The 19,145-nt window shown below is 61.3% G+C and overlaps 1 protein-coding gene across 2 annotated transcripts in view; it reads left to right on the forward strand.

The window, feature by feature from the left end:
- The window catches only part of klhdc3 (kelch domain containing 3), a 113,547-nt gene that overhangs the window by 47,413 nt on the left and 46,989 nt on the right, over positions 1 to 19,145 (forward strand). For both annotated transcript variants that reach the window (XM_070870685.1, XM_070870686.1), the window contains exon 5: positions 2,659 to 2,730. In XM_070870685.1, the coding sequence (XP_070726786.1) occupies positions 2,659 to 2,730 (72 nt within the window). The remainder of the gene's footprint in view (positions 1 to 2,658; positions 2,731 to 19,145) is intronic.

Below are 19,145 nucleotides of genomic sequence, written 5' to 3' on the forward strand. Positions count from 1 at the left end.
GAGAGGCGCGGCTAGTTCTGGAGCACAAGTCTTCAGCACAACAGCCGGGATGTTCTCGGGGCCCATAGCCGTTGCTGTATCCAGTGCACTCAGCCGTTTCCTGATATCACGTGGAGTGAATCGAATTGGCTGAAGACTGGTTTCTGTGATGGTGAGGACCTCAGGAGGAGGCCGATATGGATCATCCACTCGGCACTTCTGGCTGAAGATGGTTGCAAACGCTTCAGCCTTGTCTTTTGCGCTCACGTGCTGGGCTCCGCCATCATTGAGGATGGGGATATTCATGGAGCCTCCTCCTCCCGTTAGTTGTTGAATGGTCCACCATTCACGATGGATGTGGCAGGATTACAGAGCTTTGATCTGATCTGTTGATTGTGGGATCGCTGAGCTCTGTCTATAGCATGCTGCTTGTGTGGTTTACCATGCATGTAGTCCTGTGTTGCAACTGCCCCAGGTTGGCATCTCATTTTTAGGTACGCCTGGTGCTGCTCCTGGCATGGTCTTAGGATTATCCTTGCCCTATTAATAACGAATTCGTGGGCACTGGAGACAGTAATATGTATGACAATTAACTTCATTTATCATTGTTTCAAAACATTCACCTTGCGACTACATACATAGAATCATAGAAATTTACAGCACGGAAGGAGGTCATTTCGACCCATCGTGTCCGCGCCGGCCGACTAAGAGCTACCCAGCCTAATCCCACTTCCCAGCTCTGGGTCCGTAGCCCTGTAGGTTACGGCACTTCAAGTGCACATCCAAGTACTGTTTAAATGTGGTGAGGATTTCTGCCTCTACCACCCTTTCAGGCCGTGAGTTCCAGACCCCCCACCGCCCTCTGGGTGAAAAAAGCTCTCCTCAAATCCCCTCTAAACCTTCTACCAATTACTTTAAATCTATGCCCCCTGGTTGTTGACCCCTCTGCTAAGGGAAACAGGTCCTTCCTATCCACTCGATCCAGGTCCCTCATAATTTTATCCATCTCAATTAAATCGCCCCTCAGCCTCCTCTGTTCCCCAGCCTATCCAATCTTTCCTCATAGCTAAAATTCTCCAGTCCCGGCAACATCCTCGTAAATCTCCTCTGTACCCCCTCCAGTGCAATCACGTCCTTCCTGTAATGCGGTGACCAGAACTGCACGCAGTACTCCAGCTGTGGCCTAACCAGTGTTTCATACAGTTCAAGCATCACCTCCCTGCTCTTGTATTCCATGCCTTGTCTAATAAAGGCAAGTATCCCTTATACCATCTTAACCACCTTATCTATCTGGCCTGCTACCTTCAGGGATCGAGTAGGCCGTTCTGCCCCTCAAGCCTGCTCCACCATTCACTAAGATCATGGCTGATCTTCGACCTCAACTCCATTTTCCTGCACTATCCCCGTATCCATCTGTGGACACGACTCCAAGGTGTCTCTGTTCTTCTCAGTGTCCGACCATTTAATGTGTATGTACAGAGCAGTGAACCGTGAGTGATTGCCTGTCCAAACCATTTTCTGTACCTCTCCTCCAGTACATTCCTCCTGACGGAGGCTTTGTCACCCTCCAATATACTGTGAGTTTGTCTCGGTCGGGGGTTTTATGACCTGTGGCTGATCGGGCAGATTGCTGGACACATACAGTGATAGGGCCATATCCTGGTTAATATCCTGCTCCATTGTCTCAAACTCTCATCCTTCTCCATTGTGATCGAGAGATAAGACTGCAGGCGTACACATGAGGAGAGACTGGATCAACTGGGCCTTTATACACTGGAGTTTAGAAGGATGAGAGGGGATCTCATAGAAACGTATAAGATTCTGACGGGACGGGACAGGTTAGATGCGGGAAGAATGTTCCCGATGTTGGGGAAGTTCAGAACCAGGGGACACAGTCTTAGGATAAGGGGTAGGCCATTTAGGACTGAGATGAGGAGAAACTTCTTCACTCAGAGAGTTGTTAACCTGTGGAATTCCCTGCCGCAGAGAGTTGTTGATGCCAGTTCATTGGATATATTCAAGAGGGAGTTAGATATGGCCCTTATGGCTAAAGGGATCAAGGGGTATGGAGAGAAAGCGGGAAAGGGGTACTGAGGTGAATGATCAGCCATGATCTTATTGAATGGTGGTGCAGGCTCGAAGGGCCGAATGGCCTACTCCTGCACCTATTTTCTATGTTTCTATGTCCCCTAGTTTTAGTTTTCCCCTATAATATCCTCTCTGCATCCACCCTGTCGAGCCCCCTCATTATCTTGTACATTTCGATAAGATCACCTCTCAATCTTCTGAACTCCAATGAGTAGAGGCCCAACCTACTCAACTTATCTTCATAAGTCAACCCCCTCATCTCCGGAATCAACCCAGTGAACCTTCTCTGAACAGCCTCCAATGTAAGTATATCCTTCCTTAAATACGGAGACCAAAACTGTACGCAGTACTCCAGGTGTGGCCTCACCAGTACCCTGTACAGTTCTAGCAGGACCTCTCTGCTTCCTGATAGGTATAAACTCTCGGTTCAGGTATCAGCCTTGTAAATCTGTTTTGCAATTTCTCCAGGGCCTCTATATTGTCTTTATAATATGGAGACGGCAACTAATCTGTCTTTGTCCCATATTTAAGAGTGTTCGGATCTATCTGTATTCTTGCCTGGTGTTTAACACATTTCGTGTATCCACACAGGCTGACTGCTTTTCGAACGACATCCATCGCCTTGATGCTATGACAATGACATGGACCCTGATCAATGCAAAGGTGAGTCAACAAGCTGCCCGGACCCAGGATGGGCAGTGGATGCAATTCCTGGACCCCAGCTACAGAGGGTTAAACCATTCCAGCAATTTTCCAACCCAGCATTGCATGTAACCACCCTAGCCTGATAATCTTTACTAACCGGCTTCTCTGGGATGATTCTGAAGGGTAATGTCCTTTGTTATCCGTGCTACAGTTTGTGTCGCTATTGGGTCCCTCATGGTAGGATCTGAAAGCTTCTCCAGTGGCAATGCTTCCCCAACCCCTGCCCCCGTCTAATAGGACTGATATTGCTGTGCAAGATAGTGCTCCTCCCCCCTTTGCCACGCTGTGGGTCTGGGCAGAGGTGGATGGGAGTGAGGATGTTGTCTCAGCATTCTTGCCTCTTGAGTCAGAAGGTTGTCGGGTCGACCCCACTGCAGAGACTTGAGCACAAAATCCAGGCTGGCACTCCAGTGCAGTGCTGAGGGAGTGCCGCACTGTCGGAGGGGCAGTACTGAGGGAGTGCCGCACCGTCAGAGGAGCAGTACTGAGGGAGTGCCGCACTGTCGGAGGAGCAGTGCTGAGGGAGTGCCGCACTGTCGGAGGGGCAGTACTGAGGGAGCGCCGCACTGTCGGAGGGGCAGTACTGAGGGAGTGCCGCACTGTTGGAGGGACAGTACTGAGGGAGTGCCGCACTGTCGGAGGGGCAGTACTGAGGGAGCACCACACTGTTGGAGGGACAGTACTGTACTGAGGGAGTGCCGCACTGTCGGAGGGACAGTACTGAGGGAGTGCCGCACTGTCGGAGGGGCAGTACTGAGGGAGTGCCGCACTGTCGGAGGGGCAGTACTGAGGGAGCGCCGCACTGTCGGAGGGGCAGTACTGAGGGAGCACCGCACTGTCGGAGGGGCATTACTGAGGGAATACCGCACTGTCGGAGGGGCAGTACTGAGAGAGCGCCGCACTGTCGGAGGGGCAGTACTGAGGGAGCGCCGCACTGTCGGAGGGGCAATACTGAGGGAGCGCCGCACTGTCGGAGGGGCAGTACTGAGGGAGCGCCGCACTGTCGGAGGGGCAGTACTGAGGGAGCGCCGCACTGTCGGAGGGACAGTACTGAGGGAATACCGCACTGTCGGAGGGGCAGTACTGAGAGAGCGCCGCACTGTCGGAGGGGCAGTACTGAGGGAGCGCCGCACTGTCGGAGGGACAGTACTGAGGGAGCACCGCACTGTCGGAGGGGCAATACTGAGGGAGCGCCGCACTGTCGGAGGGGCAGTACTGAGGGAGTGCTGCACTGTCGGAGGGGCAGTACTGAGGGAGTGCCGCACTGTCGGAGGGGCAGTACTGAGGGAGCGCCGCACTGTCGGAGGGGCAGTACTGAGGGAGCGCCGCACTGTCGGAGGGGCAGTACTGAGGGAGCGCCGCACTGTCGGAGGGACAGTACTGAGGGAGCACCGCACTGTCGGAGGGGCAGTACTGAGGGAGTGCTGCACTGTCGGAGGGACAGTACTGAGGGAGCACCGCACTGTCGGAGAGACAGTACTGAGGGAGCACCGCACTGAGGGAGCACCGCACTGTCGGAGGGACAGTACTGAGGGAGCCCCGCACTGTTGGAGGGGCAGTACTGAGGGAGCGCCGCACTGTCGGAGGGACAGCACTGAGGGAGTGCCGCACTGTCGGAGGGACAGTACTGAGGGAGCCCCGCACTGTCGGAGGGACAGCACTGAGGGAGTGGTGTCTTCCGCGATTCCCACATTGCGACTTGAGATGGTCTCTCGTTAGCTGTGAAGCACTTTGGGCCGACCTGAGGTCATGTAATGTGCTGCAGAAAAGGACGTTTTCTCCTGAGCGTGTGGAGCTTTCTGCACGGCTGTGAATTGGGCCTGTTCCAGCCAGCCAGACCTCAAACACATTGCGAGAGCGAGAGGCTGGTGGGCTGATTGGGACTGACCAAGAATGGTGAGCACAATGAGGGCCGACTATTTATACCGAGGCCCTGCTCTGCCTTCCTGCTGCCTCTAATTATAGCCGCTCAGCCTGAGCGCTGAAAGGCAGCTCACTGCCTGCAATGGAGAATCTTAGCTATGAGGTTAGATTGGATAGGCTGGGTTTGTTCTCCTTGGAACAGAGGAGGCTGAGGGGAGACCTCATTGAGGTGTACAAAATATTGAGGAGCCTGGACATAGTGAACATCAAGGGCCTACTTTCCTTGGTGGAGGGGGCTATTACAAGGGGACATAGTTTTAAGGTGGTTGTTGGAAGGTTTCGAGGGGATTTGAGGGGGGGCTTCTTTACGCAGAGGGGATCTGGAACTCGCTGCCTGGAAGAGTGGTGGATGCAGAAACCCTCACCACTTTTAAGAGATGCTTGGATGGTCACTTAAAGTGCAGTAACCTGCAGAGTTACAGACCTAGAGCTGGTAATTGGGATTAGACTGGATAACCTTTTGTTGGCTGGTGCAAATATAATGGTAAGTACTGCAGGGAATCGAATACGGCCAGGGTGACCACCTGGACTAGTTTCGATTGATGGGTTGGAGAGAAAAATATCTGGGAAAATTCCTCCCTAAACTGTTCTGGGTTTTTAACCTGGTTTTTGCCTCTCCCAGGAGATCCCATGGCTCCGGTTGGGGTGGAGTGTAGAATGTTTCAGTGTAAGGGGTGTCTCAGTTGTGTGGGTCGGACTGGTTGGGCTGGGTGCTCTTTGCCTTTCCGCCATTGTTCATTGTTCTAGGTTTATATGTAACCTTCAGATCTGCTGACCGAGGGCCGGGCGGCTCTTTGTCGGCCGGCGCGGACACGATGGACCGAAATGGCCTCCTTCTGCGCTGTACATTTCTATGTTTCTATATCTCCCTCATTGGCAGGGAGTCCGTGGACAGGAGGCAGGGGTGAGGGGGGGGGGGTTAGTGGGAGGGAGTCTGAACAGGGAACAGGCAGGAGGGTGTCAGTGGATGGTGCCGGAGGGGGGCGGTGGAGACAGACATTGGATGGGGGAGGTGGGGCGAGGGGCTCAGTGGAGGGGAGTGAGTGAGTGGGCGGGGGGGGAGGGGAGTCAGTGGGCGGGGGGAGGGGAGTGAGTGGGCGGGGGGGGGAGGGGAGTCAGTGGGCGGGGGGGGGAGGGGAGTCAGTGGGCGGGGGAGGTAGAGCGAGGGGCTTAGTGGACGGAGGGGGGTAGGAGGGGAGTGAGGGGCGGGGGGAGGGGAGTGAGTGGGCGGGGGAGGTAGAGCGAGGGGCTCAGTGGACGGAGGGGGGTAGGAGGGGAGTGAGTGGGCGGGGGGAAGGGAGTGAGTGGGCGGGGGAGGTAGAGCGAGGGGCTCAGTGGACGGAGGGGGGTAGGAGGGGAGTGAGTGGGCGGGGGAGGTAGAGTGAGGGGCTCAGTGGATGGAGGGGGGTAGGAGGGGAGTCAGTGGGCGGGGGGGAGGGGAGTGAGTGGGCGGTGGAGGTAGAGTGAGGGGCTCAGTGGACGGAGGGGGGTAGGAGGGGTCAGTGGGCGGGGGGGGAGGGGAGTGAGTGGGCGGGGGAGGTAGAGTGAGGGGCTCAGTGGACGGAGGGGGGTAGGAGGGGAGTGAGTGGGCGGGGGAGGTAGAGTGAGGGGCTCAGTGGACGGAGGGGGGTAGGAGGGGAGTGAGTGGGCGGGGGGGAGGGGAGTGAGTGGGCGGGGGAGGTAGAGTGAGGGGCTCAGTGGACGGAGGGGGGTAGGAGGGGAGTGAGTGGGCGGGGGAGGTAGAGCGAGGGGCTCAGTGGATGGAGGGGGGTAGGAGGGGAGTGAGTGGGCGGGGGAGGTAGAGCGAGGGGCTCAGTGGATGGAGGGGGGTAGGAGGGGAGTCAGTGGGCGGGGGGGAGGGGAGTGAGTGGGCGGGGGAGGTAGAGTGAGGGGCTCAGTGGACGGAGGGGGGTAGGAGGGGAGTGAGTGGGCGGGGGAGGTAGAGCGAGGGGCTCAGTGGACGGAGGGGGGTAGGAGGGGAGTGAGTGGGCGGGGGGAGGGGAGTGAGTGGGCGGGGGAGGTAGAGTGAGGGGCTCAGTGGACGGAGGGGGGTAGGAGGGGAGTCAGTGGGCGGGGGGAGGGGAGTGAGTGGGCGGGGGAGGTAGAGCGAGGGGCTCAGTGGACGGAGGGGGGTAGGAGGGGAGTGAGTGGGCGGGGGGGAGGGGAGTGAGTGGGCGGGGGAGGTAGAGCGAGGGGCTCAGTGGACGGAGGGGGGTAGGAGGGGAGTGAGTGGGCGGGGGGGAGGGGAGTGAGTGGGCGGGGGAGGTAGAGCGAGGGGCTCAGTGGACGGAGGGGGGTAGGAGGGGAGTGAGTGGGCGGGGGAGGTAGAGCGAGAGGCTCAGTGGACGGAGGGGGATAGGAGGGGAGTGAGTGGGCGGGGGAGGTAGAGTGAGTGGGCGGGGGAGGTAGAGCGAGGGGCTCAGTGGACGGAGGGGGGTAGGAGGGGAGTGAGTGGGCGGGGGAGGTAGAGTGAGGGGCTCAGTGGACGGAGGGGGGTAGGAGGGGAGTGAGTGGGCGGGGGAGGTAGAGTGAGGGGCTCAGTGGACGGAGGGGGGTAGGAGGGGAGTGAGTGGGCGGGGGGAGGGGAGTGAGTGGGCGGGGGGAGGGGAGTGAGTGGGCAGGGGGAGGGGAGTGAGTGGGCGGGGGGAGGGAGTGAGTGGGCGGGGGAGGGGAGTGAGGGGCTCAGTGGACGGAGGGGGGTAGGAGGGGAGTGAGTGGGCGGGGGGGAGGGGAGTGAGTGGGCGGGGGAGGTAGAGTGAGGGGCTCAGTGGACGGAGGGGGGTAGGAGGGGAGTGAGTGGGCGGGGGAGGTAGAGTGAGGGGCTCAGTGGACGGAGGGGGGTAGGAGGGGTCAGTGGGCGGGGGGGAGGGGAGTGAGTGGGCGGGGGAGGTAGAGCGAGGGGCTCAGTGGACGGAGGGGGGTAGGAGGGGAGTGAGTGGGCGGGGGAGGTAGAGTGAGGGGCTCAGTGGACGGAGGGGGGTAGGAGGGGAGTGAGTGGGCGGGGGAGGTAGAGTGAGGGGCTCAGTGGACGGAGGGGGGTAGGAGGGGAGTGAGTGGGCGGGGGGAGGGGAGTGAGTGGGCGGGGGGAGGGGAGTGAGTGGGCGGGGGGAGGGGAGTGAGTGGGCGGGGAGGTGGGGCGAGGGGCTCAGTGGACGGAGGGGAGTGAGTGGGCGGGGGGAGGGGAGTGAGTGGGCGGGGGGAGGGAGTGAGTGGGCGGGGGAGGGGAGTGAGGGGCTCAGTGGACGGAGGGGGGTAGGAGGGGAGTGAGTGGGCGGGGGAGGGGAGTGAGTGGGCGGGGGGAGGGAGTGAGTGGGCGGGGGAGGTAGGGCGAGGGGCTCAGTGGACGGAGGGGGGTAGGAGGGGAGCGAGTGGGCGGGGGGAGGGGAGTGAGTGGGCGGGGGAGGGGAGTGAGTGGGCGGGGAGGTGGGGCGAGGGGCTCAGTGGACGGAGGGGAGTGAGTGGGCGGGGGGAGGGGAGTGAGTGGGCGGGGAGGTGGGGCGAGGGGCTCAGTGGACGGAGGGGGGTAGGAGGGGAGTGAGTGGGCGGGGGAGGTAGAGTGAGGGGCTCAGTGGACGGAGGGGGGTAGGAGGGGAGTGAGTGGGCGGGGGGAGGGAGTGAGTGGGCGGGGGAGGTGGGGCGAGGGGCTCAGTGGACGGAGGGGGGTAGGAGGGGAGTGAGTGGGCGGGGGGAGGGAGTGAGTGGGCGGGGGAGGTGGGGCGAGGGGCTCAGTGGATGGGGGTGTGGGAGGTATAATCTGTGCAGCTTGCTGACAGTGTGGTGTGACGCGGGATCTGGGTGGACAGCTGGTGATTGCGGACGCTAATCCCCTAAAAGCATTTTGGAGGGGTGGTGACATTCAGAGAGCGTCTCATCTGGCCGATTGCTCAGTCCCTGGGCACTTCCAGATTCCTGTTCACATTGTGTCAGTGAAAGCAGGAGACAGCCAGTGTTACTCCTGTCACCATTCCTAGAGTGCAGAACACATGTCCGTGGGCTCGCCTCGTCCCACCGCGGGGGGGGGGGGCGGGTGAGAGCGTCGCAGAGAGAGAGAGAGAGAGAGAGAGAGAGAGCCTCACGGGGAATGAGTGAGAGTGAGAGCGTCGCGGGGAGATAGGATCTTGCGGAGAATGAGAGAGAGATCGTCGCGGGTACTGGGGGATCGAGGGAGCGAGAGAGAAAGAGAATGTCACGGGGACTGGGGGATATAGAGAGAGAGAGTCGTGGGGACTGGGGGCGAGAGAGAGCGTAGCGAGGCCTGGGGGAGAGCGAGAATGTATCACGGGGACTAGGAGAGAGAGAGCGTCGCGCGGAATGGGGGGGAGAGAGAGCATAGAGGGGAGAGAGAAAGGGTAGCGGGGGGAGCGAGAGATAGAGAGAGCGTCGCGGGGACTGGAGAAGTGTCAGTATCACGTGCAATGTGTCCCGGCGACTGGGGGAGTATCACGTGCGATGTGTCGGGGGTCTGGGGGAGTATCACGTGCGATGTGTCCCGGGGAGTGTCAGTGTCACGTGCGATGTGTCCCGGCGACTGGGGGAGTATCACGTGCGATGTGTCGGGGGTCTGGGGGAGTGTCAGTGTCACGTGCGATGTGTCCCGGGGAGTGTCAGTGTCACGTGCGATGTGTCCCGGCGACTGGGGGAGTATCACGTGCGATGTGTCGGGGGTCTGGGGGAGTGTCAGTGTCACGTGCGATGTGTCCCGGGGAGTGTCAGTGTCACGTGCGATGTGTCCCGGGGAGTGTCAGTGTCACGTGCGATGTGTCGGGGGACTGGGGGAGTGTCAGTGTCACGTGCGATGTGTCCCGGGGAGTGTCAGTGTCACGTGCGATGTGTCCCGGGGAGTGTCAGTGTCACGTGCGATGTGTCCCGGGGACTGGGGGAGTGTCAGTGTCACGTGCAATGTGTCGGGGGAGTGTCAGTGTCACGTGCGATGTGTCCCGGGGAGTGTCATTGTCACGTGCGATGTGTCCCAGGGAGTGTCAGTGTCACGTGCGATGTGTCGGGGGACTGGGGGAGTGTCAGTGTCACGTGCGATGTGTCGGGGTGACTGGGGGAGTGTCAGTGTCACGTGCGATGTGTCCCGGGGACTGGGGGAGTATCACGTGCGATGTGTCGGGGGTCTGGGGGAGTGTCAGTGTCACGTGCGATGTGTCCCGGGGAGTGTCAGTGTCACGTGCGATGTGTCCCGGGGAGTGTCAGTGTCACGTGCGATGTGTCCCGGGGACTGGGGGAGTATCACGTGCGATGTGTCGGGGGTCTGGGGGAGTGTCAGTGTCACGTGCGATGTGTCGGGGGACTGGGGGAGTGTCAGTGTCACGTGCAACGTGTCGGGGGACTGGGGGAGTGTCAGTGTCACGTGCGATGTGTCGGGGGTCTGGGGGAGTGTCAGTGTCACGTGCGATGTGTCGGGGGTCTGGGGGAGTGTCAGTGTCACGTGCAATGTGTCGGGGGAGTGTCAGTGTCACGTGCGATGTGTCCCGGGGAGTGTCAGTGTCACGTGCGATGTGTCGGGGGACTGGGGGAGTGTCAGTGTCACGTGCGATGTGTCGGGGGTCTGGGGGAGTGTCAGTGTCACGTGCAATGTGTCGGGGGAGTGTCAGTGTCACGTGCGATGTGTCCCGGGGAGTGTCAGTGTCACATGCGATGTGTCGGGGGACTGGGGGAGTGTCAGTGTCACGTGCGATGTGTCGGGGGACTGGGGGAGTGTCAGTGTCACATGCGATGTGTCGGGGGACTGGGGGAGTGTCAGTGTCACGTGCGATGTGTCCCGGGGACTGGGGGAGTGTCAGTGTCACGTGCGATGTGTCCCGGGGCCTGGGGGAGTGTCAGTGTCACGTGCGATGTGTCCCGGGGCCTGGGGGAGTGTCAGTGTCACATGCGATGTGTCGGGGGACTGGGGGAGTGTCAGTGTCACGTGCGATGTGTCCCGGGGCCTGGGGGAGTGTCAGTGTCACGTGCGATGTGTCCCGGGGACTGGGTGAGTGTCAGTGTCACGTGCGATGTGTCCCGGGGAGTGTCAGTGTCACGTGCGATGTGTCCCGGGGAGTGTCAGTGTCACGTGCGATGTGTCCCGGGGAGTGTCAGTGTCACGTGCGATGTGTCCCGGGGACTGGGGGAGTGTCAGTGTCACGTGCAATGTGTCGGGGGAGTGTCAGTGTCACGTGCGATGTGTCGGGGGGAGTGTCAGTGTCACGTGCGATGTGTCGGGGTGACTGGGGGAGTGTCAGTGTCACATGCGATGTGTCCCGGGGACTGGGGGAGTGTCAGTGTCACGTGCGATGTGTCCCGGGGACTGGGGGAGTGTCAGTGTCACGTGCGATATGTCCCGGGGAGTGTCAGTGTCACGTGCGATGTGTCCCGGGGAGTGTCAGTGTCACGTGCGATGTGTCCCGGGGACTGGGGGAGTGTTAGTGTCGCGGGGAGTGTCAGTGTCACGTGCGATGTGTCCCGGGGACTGGGGGAGTGTCAGTGTCACGTGCGATGTGTCGGGGGGAGTGTCAGTGTCACGTGCGATGTGTCGGGGGGAGTGTCAGTGTCACGTGCGATGTGTCCCGGGGACTGGGGGAGTGTCAGTGTCACGTGCGATGTGTCGGGGGGAGTGTCAGTGTCACGTGCGATGTGTCGGGGGACTGGGGGAGTGTCAGTGTCACGTGCGATGTGTCCCGGGGACTGGGGGTGTGTCAGTGTCACGTGCGATGTGTCGGGGGGAGTGTCAGTGTCACATGCGATGTGTCGGGGGACTGGGGGAGTGTCAGTGTCACGTGCGATGTGTCGGGGGGAGTGTCAGTGTCACGTGCGATGTGTCGGGGGACTGGGGGAGTATCAGTGTCACGTGCGATGTGTCCCGGGGACTGGGGGAGTGTCAGTGTCACGTGCGATGTGTCGGGGGACTGGGGGAGTATCAGTGTCACGTGCGATGTGTCGGGGGGAGTGTCAGTGTCACGTGCGATGTGTCGGGGGGAGTGTCAGTGTCACGTGCGATGTGTCCCGGGGAGTGTCAGTGTCACGTGCGATGTGTCCCGGGGCCTGGGGAGTGTCAGTGTCACGTGCGATGTGTCGGGGGGAGTGTCAGTGTCACGTGCGATGTGTCCCGGGGACTGGGGGAGTGTCAGTGTCACGTGCGATGTGTCCCGGGGAGTGTCAGTGTCACGTGCGATGTGTCCCGGGGAGTGTCAGTGTCACGTGCGATGTGTCCCGGGGAGTGTCAGTGTCACGTGCGATGTGTCCCGGGGCCTGGGGAGTGTCAGTGTCACGTGCGATGTGTCGGGGGACTGGGGGAGTGTCAGTATCACGTGCGATGTGTCGGGGGGAGTGTCAGTGTCACGTGCGATGTGTCCCGGGGCCTGGGGGAGCGTCAGTGTCACGTGCGATGTGTCGGGGGACTGGGGGAGTGTCAGTGTCACGTGCGATGTGTCCCGGGGAGTGTCAGTGTCACGTGCGATGTGTCCCGGGGCCTGGGGGAGTGTCAGTGTCACGTGCGATGTGTCCCGGGGCCTGGGGGAGTGTCAGTGTCACGTGCGATGTGTCGGGGGACTGGGGGAGTGTCAGTGTCACGTGCGATGTGTCGGGGGACTGGGGGAGTGTCAGTATCACGTGCGATGTGTCGGGGGGAGTGTCAGTGTCACGTGCGATGTGTCCCGGGGACTGGGGGAGTGTCAGTGTCACGTGCGATGTGTCGGGGGACTGGGGGAGTGTCAGTGTCACGTGCGATGTGTCGGGGGACTGGGGGAGTGTCAGTGTCACGTGCGATGTGTCCCGGGGAGTGTCAGTGTCACGTGCGATGTGTCGGGGGACTGGGGGAGTGTCAGTATCACGTGCGATGTGTCGGGGGACTGGGGGAGTGTCAGTGTCACGTGCGATGTGTCCCGGGGAGTGTCAGTGTCACGTGCGATGTGTCGGGGGACTGGGGGAGTATCAGTGTCACGTGCGATGTGTCCCGGGGAGTGTCAGTATCACGTGCGATGTGTCCCGGGGAGTGTCAGTGTCACGTGCGATGTGTCGGGGGACTGGGGGAGTATCAGTGTCACGTGCGATGTGTCGGGGGACTGGGGGAGTGTCAGTGTCACGTGCGATGTGTCCCGGGGAGTGTCAGTGTCACGTGCGATGTGTCGGGGGAGTATCAGTGTCACGTGCGATGTGTCGGGGGAGTATCAGTGTCACGTGCGATGTGTCGGGGGACTGGGGGAGTGTCAGTGTCACGTGCGATGTGTCCCGGGGACTGGGGGAGTGTCAGTGTCACGTGCGATGTGTCGGGGGAGTGTCAGTGTCACATGCGATGTGTCGGGGGGAGTGTCAGTGTCACGTGCGATGTGTCGGGGGGAGTGTCAGTGTCACGTGCGATGTGTCGGGGGAGTGTCAGTGTCTCGGGGGGAGTGTCAGTGTCACGTGCGATGTGTCGGGGGAGTGTCAGTGTCACATGCGATGTGTCGGGGGACTGGGGGAGTATCAGTATCACGTGCGATGTGTCCCGGGGAGTGTCAGTGTCACGTGCGATGTGTCCCGGGGCCTGGGGGAGTGTCAGTGTCACGTGCGATGTGTCGGGGGACTGGGGGAGTGTCAGTGTCACGTGCGATGTGTCCCGGGGACTGGGGGAGTGTCAGTGTCACGTGCGATGTGTCGGGGGAGTGTCAGTGTCACGTGCGATGTGTCGGGGGGAGTGTCAGTGTCACGTGCGATGTGTCGGGGGAGTGTCAGTGTCACATGCGATGTGTCGGGGGACTGGGGGAGTGTCACGTGCGATGTGTCGGGGGACTGGGGGAGTGTCAGTGTCACGTGCGATGTGTCGGGGGTCTGGGGGAGTGTCAGTGTCACGTGCGATGTGTCCCGGGGACTGGAGGAGTGTCAGTGTCACGTGCGATGTGTCCCGGGGACTGGGGGAGTGTCAGTGTCACGTGCGATGTGTCCCGGGGACTGGGGGAGTGTCAGTGTCACGTGCGATGTGTCGGGGTGACTGGAGGAGTGTCAGTGTCACGTGCGATGTGTCGGGGGTCTGGGGGAGTGTCACGTGCGATGTGTCGGGGGTCTGGGGGAGTGTCACGTGCGATGTGTCGGGGGTCTGGGGGAGTGTCAGTGTCACGTGCGATGTGTCCCGGGGACTGGGGGAGTGTCAGTGTCACGTGCGATGTGTCGGGGGACTGGGGGAGTGTCACGTGCAATGTGTCCCGGGGACTGGGGGAGTGTCAGTGTCACGTGCGATGTGTCCCGGGGCCTGGGGGAGTGTCAGTGTCACGTGCGATGTGTCCCGGGGCCTGGGGGAGTGTCAGTGTCACGTGCGATGTGTCGGGGGAGTGTCAGTGTCACGTGCGATGTGTCGGGGGGAGTGTCAGTGTCACGTGCGATGTGTCGGGGGACTGGGGGAGTGTCAGTGTCACGTGCGATGTGTCGGGGGACTGGGGGAGTATCAGTGTCACGTGCGATGTGTCGGGGGACTGGGGGAGTGTCAGTGTCACGTGCGATGTGTCGGGGGACTGGGGGAGTGTCAGTGTCACGTGCGATGTGTCGGGGGACTGGGGGAGTGTCAGTGTCACGTGCGATGTGTCGGGGGACTGGGGGAGTATCAGTGTCACGTGCGATGTGTCGGGGGGAGTGTCAGTGTCACGTGCGATGTGTCCCGGGGAGTGTCAGTATCACGTGCGATGTGTCCCGGGGAGTGTCAGTGTCACGTGCGATGTGTCCCGGGGAGTGTCAGTGTCACGTGCGATGTGTCGGGGGAGTATCAGTGTCACGTGCGATGTGTCCCGGGGAGTGTCAGTGTCACGTGCGATGTGTCGGGGGAGTATCAGTATCACGTGCGATGTGTCGGGGTGACTGGAGGAGTGTCAGTGTCACGTGCGATGTGTCGGGGGTCTGGGGGAGTGTCACGTGCGATGTGTCGGGGGTCTGGGGGAGTGTCAGTGTCACGTGCGATGTGTCGGGGGTCTGGGGGAGTGTCAGTGTCACGTGCGATGTGTCCCGGGGACTGGGGGAGTGTCAGTGTCACGTGCGATGTGTCGGGGGTCTGGGGGAGTGTCAGTGTCACGTGCGATGTGTCCCGGGGACTGGGGGAGTGTCAGTGTCACGTGCGATGTGTCGGAGGTCTGGGGGAGTGTCACGTGCGATGGGTCGCCAGTATTGCAGGGCAGCCTGATACTAAAGAGCATGCAACAACAAATTCCTTTATATAGCGCCTATGACACCGTGGAAAGTGCTCGGGCCCTTCACCTGAGCATTCTAACGCACACTTTGTCACCGAGCCAGATGAGCAGATATTGGGCAGGCGACCAATACCTTTGTCAAAGGAGAAGGACTAAAGGATCGCTGAATGGAGGATACGGTGGCAGAGAGGTTCAGGGAGGGAATTCCAGAGCTTGGGGCACTGGCCACTTGTGCAACGTTTAAAATCCGGGTGCTCAATCGGCCAGAATTGGAGGAGCACAGAGATCGCGGAGGGCTCTCTCGGGCTGTAGAAGGTTACAGGGATGGGGACTATGTTAACGTGGCTATATAAATGCAAGTTGTTGTTTACTGCTGCTTCACTTTGCGTGAGATTAGGGAGCTCTGCACTCTCCCTTCTGGAGCTGCACCTTTAACCAATCGCCCTGCAGTACTGCTGTGCACCACCAGATGTCAGTGCGTGCTCACTGTCCTGTGCTGGGTAACCTCCTCCCCACCAGCACTCCGACTGGACCCTCTCCTCCTGTACTTGGCTCCAATCCGCTTTGCTCCCTCCTACAGAGCACTCACCCTGTGGTTACCGGCCCGCATTCTACTCTAACTTCCCATCCCTGCACTATGATTCTTCCTCTTCAACTTCCCAGCCTCTGGCGGGAGAGCCAAGGACTCTTTCATGTCCTGGGAGTGTTTGATGGGACAGTGTAGAGGGAGCTTTACTCTGTATCTAACCCGTGCTGTACCTGCCCTGGGAGTGTTTGATGGGACAGTGTAGAGCGAGTTTTACTCTGTATCTAACCCCCTGTACCTGCCCTGGGAGTGTTTGATGGGACAGTGTAGAGCGAGCTTTACTCTGTATCTAACCCCCTGTACCTGCCCTGGGAGTGTTTGATGGGACAGCGTCGAGGGAGCTTTACTCTGTATCTAACCCGTGCTCTACCTGCCCTGGGAGTGTTTGATGGGACAGTGTAGAGGGAGCTTTACTCTATATCTAACCCGTGCTGTACCTGCCCTGGGAGTGTTTGATGGGACAGTGTAGAGGGAGCTTTACTCTGTATCTAACCCGTGTTGTACCTGCCCTGGGAGTGTTTGATTCTGGGTGTGAGCTTATGCCACATCCCTCGCACTGTCTTGCTTCACTTCACTGAACACAAAAGCTCCCCCCTCAATCACTGCACCTCACCCGCCCAGGGAAATGTCAGGGAGGAAAACAGTCACAGTCTCTGAGAACTCCCCAGATTGAACCTCGCAGTGATCTGTGAGTGCGTCTCTGTGTGTGCCGGGGAGGGGAGGGGTCTGTGTGTGTGTGTGTGTGGAGATGGGTCTGTGTGTGTGCGCCGGGGAGGGGTCTCTGTGTGTGTGTGTGTGTGTGTCGGGGAGGGGAGGGATCTCTGTGTGTGTGTGTGTTGGGGAGGGGAGGAGTCTCTGTGTTTGTCGGGGTGGGGAGGGGTCTATGTGCCGGGGAGGGGAGGGGTCTGTGTGTGTGTGTGTGTGTGGAGATGGGTCTGTGTGTGTGCGCCGGGGAGGGGTCTGTGTGTGTGTGTGTGTGTGTGTCGGGGAGGGGAGGAGTCTCTGTGTTTGTCGGGGTGGGGAGGGGTCTATGTGCCGGGGAGGGGAGGGGTCTCTGTGTGTGTGTGTGTGTGTGTGTGTGGAGATGGGTCTGTGTGTGTGCGCCGGGGAGGGGTCTGTGTGTGTGTGTGTCGGGGAGGGGAGGGGAGGGATCTCTGTGTGTGTGTCGGGGAGGGGAGGGGTCTCTGTTTGTGTGTTGGGGAGGGGAGGAGTCTCTGTGTTTGTCGGGGAGGGGAGGGGTCTCTGTTTGTGTTTGTCGGGGAGGGGAGGGGTCTCTGTTTGTGTGTTGGGGAGGGGAGGGGTCTCTGTGTGTGTCGGGGAGGGGAGGGGTCTCTGTTTGTGTGCTGGGGAGGGGAGGGGTCTCTGTGTGTGTCGGGGGGGGAGGAGTCTCTGTTTGTCGGGGTGGGGAGGGGTCTCTGTTGTGTGCTGGGGAGGGGAGGGGTCTCTGTGTGTGTCGGGGGGGGGAGGAGTCTCTGTGTGTGTGCTGGGGAGGGGAGGAGTCTCTGTGTTTGTCGGGGAGGGGAGGGGTCTATGTGCCGGGGAGGGGAGGGGTCTCTGTGTGTGTGCTGGGGAGGGGAGGAGTCTCTGTGTTTGTCGGGGTGGGGAGGGGTCTATGTGCCGGGGAGGGGGAGGGGTCTCTGTGTGTGTGCTGGGGAGGGGGAGGGTCTCTGTGTTTGTCGGGGTGGGGAGGGGTCTCTGTGTGTGTCGGGGGGGGGAGGAGTCTCTGTGTTTGTCGGGGTGGGGGAGGGGTCTCTGTGTGTGTCGGGGAGGGGGAGGGAGTCTCTGTGTTTGTCGGGGTGGGGAGGGGTCTATGTGCCCGGGGAGGGGAGGGGTCTCTGTGTGGAGGGCATGTGGCGGGAGGGGGAGGGGTCTCTGTGTTTGTCGGGGTGGGGAGGGGTCTCTGTGTTTGTCGGGGTGGGGAGGGGTCTCTGTGTTTGTCGGGGTGGGGAGGGGTCTCTGTGTTGTCGGGGTGGGGAGGGGTCTCTGTGTGTGTCGGGGGGGGAGGGGTCTCTGTGTGGTCGGGGGGGGAGGGGTCTCTGTGGAGGGGAGGGGTCTCTGTGTTGTGTCGGGGTGGGGAGGGGTCTCTGTGTTTGTCGGGGTGGGGAGGGGTCTCTGTGTTTGTCGGGGTGGGGAGGGGTCTCTGTGTTTGTCGGGGTGGGGAGGGGTCTCTGTGTTTGTCGGGGTGGGGAGGGGTCTCTGTGTGTGTCGGGGGGGAGGGTCTCTGTGTGTGTCGGGGGGGAGGGGTCTCTGTGTGCCGGTGGTGGGGTCGTTGTGCCGGTGGTGGGGGGGGGGGTGTTCTCTGTGTGTGCGCCGGGGAGGGGAGGGGTCTCTGTGTGTCGGGGAGGGGAGGGGTCTCTGTGTTTGTCGGGAGGGGAGGGGTCTCTGTGTTTGTCGGCGTGGGGGAGGAGTCTCTGTGTGTGTGTCGGGGGGGGGGGGAGGGGTCTCTGTGTGTCGGGGAGGGGAGGGGTCTCTGTGTGTCGGGGAGGGGAGGGGTCTCTGTGTGTGTCGGGGGGGGGGAGGAGTCTCTGTGTTTGTCGGGGTGGGGAGGGGTCTCTGTGTGTGTCGGGGGGGGGAGGAGTCTCTGTGTTTGTCGGGGGGGGAGGAGTCTCTGTGTTTGTCGGGGTGGGGAGGAGTCTCTGTGTTTGTCGGGGTGGGGAGGGGTCTCTGTGTGTGTCGGGGTGGGGAGGGGTCTCTGTGTTTGTCAGGGTGGGGAGGGGTCTCTGTGTGTGTCGGGGGGGGGGAGGAGTCTCTGTGTGTGCGCCAGGGAGGGGGAGGGGTCTATGTGTCGGGGTGGGGAGGGGTCTCTGTGTGTGTCGGGAGGGGGAGGGGTCTCTGTGTTTGTCGGGGTGGGGAGGGGTCTCTGTGTGTGTCGGGGGGGGGAGGAGTCTCTGTGTGTGTCGGGGTGGGGAGGGGTCTCTGTGTGTCGGGGTGGGGAGGGGTCTCTGTGTGTCGGGGTGGGGAGGGGTCTCTGTGGGGAGGGTCTCTGTGTGTCGGGGGGGGGAGGGGTCTCTGTGTGTGTGTCGGGGTGGGGAGGGGTCTCTGTGTGTGCGCCAGGGAGGGGGAGGGGTCTCTGTGTGTCGGGGTGGGGAGGGGTCTCTGTGTGTGCGCCAGGGAGGGGGAGGGGTCTCTGTGTGTCGGGGTGGGGAGGGGTCTCTGTGTGTCGGGGTGGGGAGGGGTCTCTGTGTGTCGGGGTGGGGAGGGGTCTCTGTGTGTGCGCCAGGGAGGGGGAGGGGTCTCTGTGTGTGCGCCAGGGAGGGGGAGGGGTCTCTGTGTGTGTCGGGGTGGGGAGGGGTCTCTGTGTGTGTCGGGAGGGGGAGGGGTCTCTGTGTGTCGGGGTGGGGAGGGGTCTCTGTGTGTGTCGGGGGGGGGAGGGGTCTCTGTGTGTGTCGGGAGGGGGAGGGGTCTCTGTGTGTGTCGGGGGGGGAGGGGTCTCTGTGTGTGTCGGGAGGGGGAGGGGTCTCTGTGTGTCGGGGGGGGAGGGGTCTCTGTGTGTCGGGGTGGGGAGGGGTCTCTGTGTGTCGGGGGGGGGGGGAGGGGTCTCTGTGTGTCGGGGGGGGGGAGGGGTCTCTGTGTGTCGGGGGGGGGAGGGGTCTCTGTGTGTGTCGGGAGGGGGAGGGGTCTCTGTGTGTCGGGGTGGGGAGGGGTCTCTGTGTGTGTCGGGGGGGGAGGGGTCTCTGTGTGTGCGCCGGGGAGGGGGAGGGGTCTCTGTGTGTCGGGGTGGGGAGGGGTCT

Source organism: Pristiophorus japonicus, unplaced genomic scaffold (genome assembly GCF_044704955.1).
Source record: "Pristiophorus japonicus isolate sPriJap1 unplaced genomic scaffold, sPriJap1.hap1 HAP1_SCAFFOLD_160, whole genome shotgun sequence".
NCBI lineage: Eukaryota > Metazoa > Chordata > Chondrichthyes > Pristiophoridae > Pristiophorus > Pristiophorus japonicus.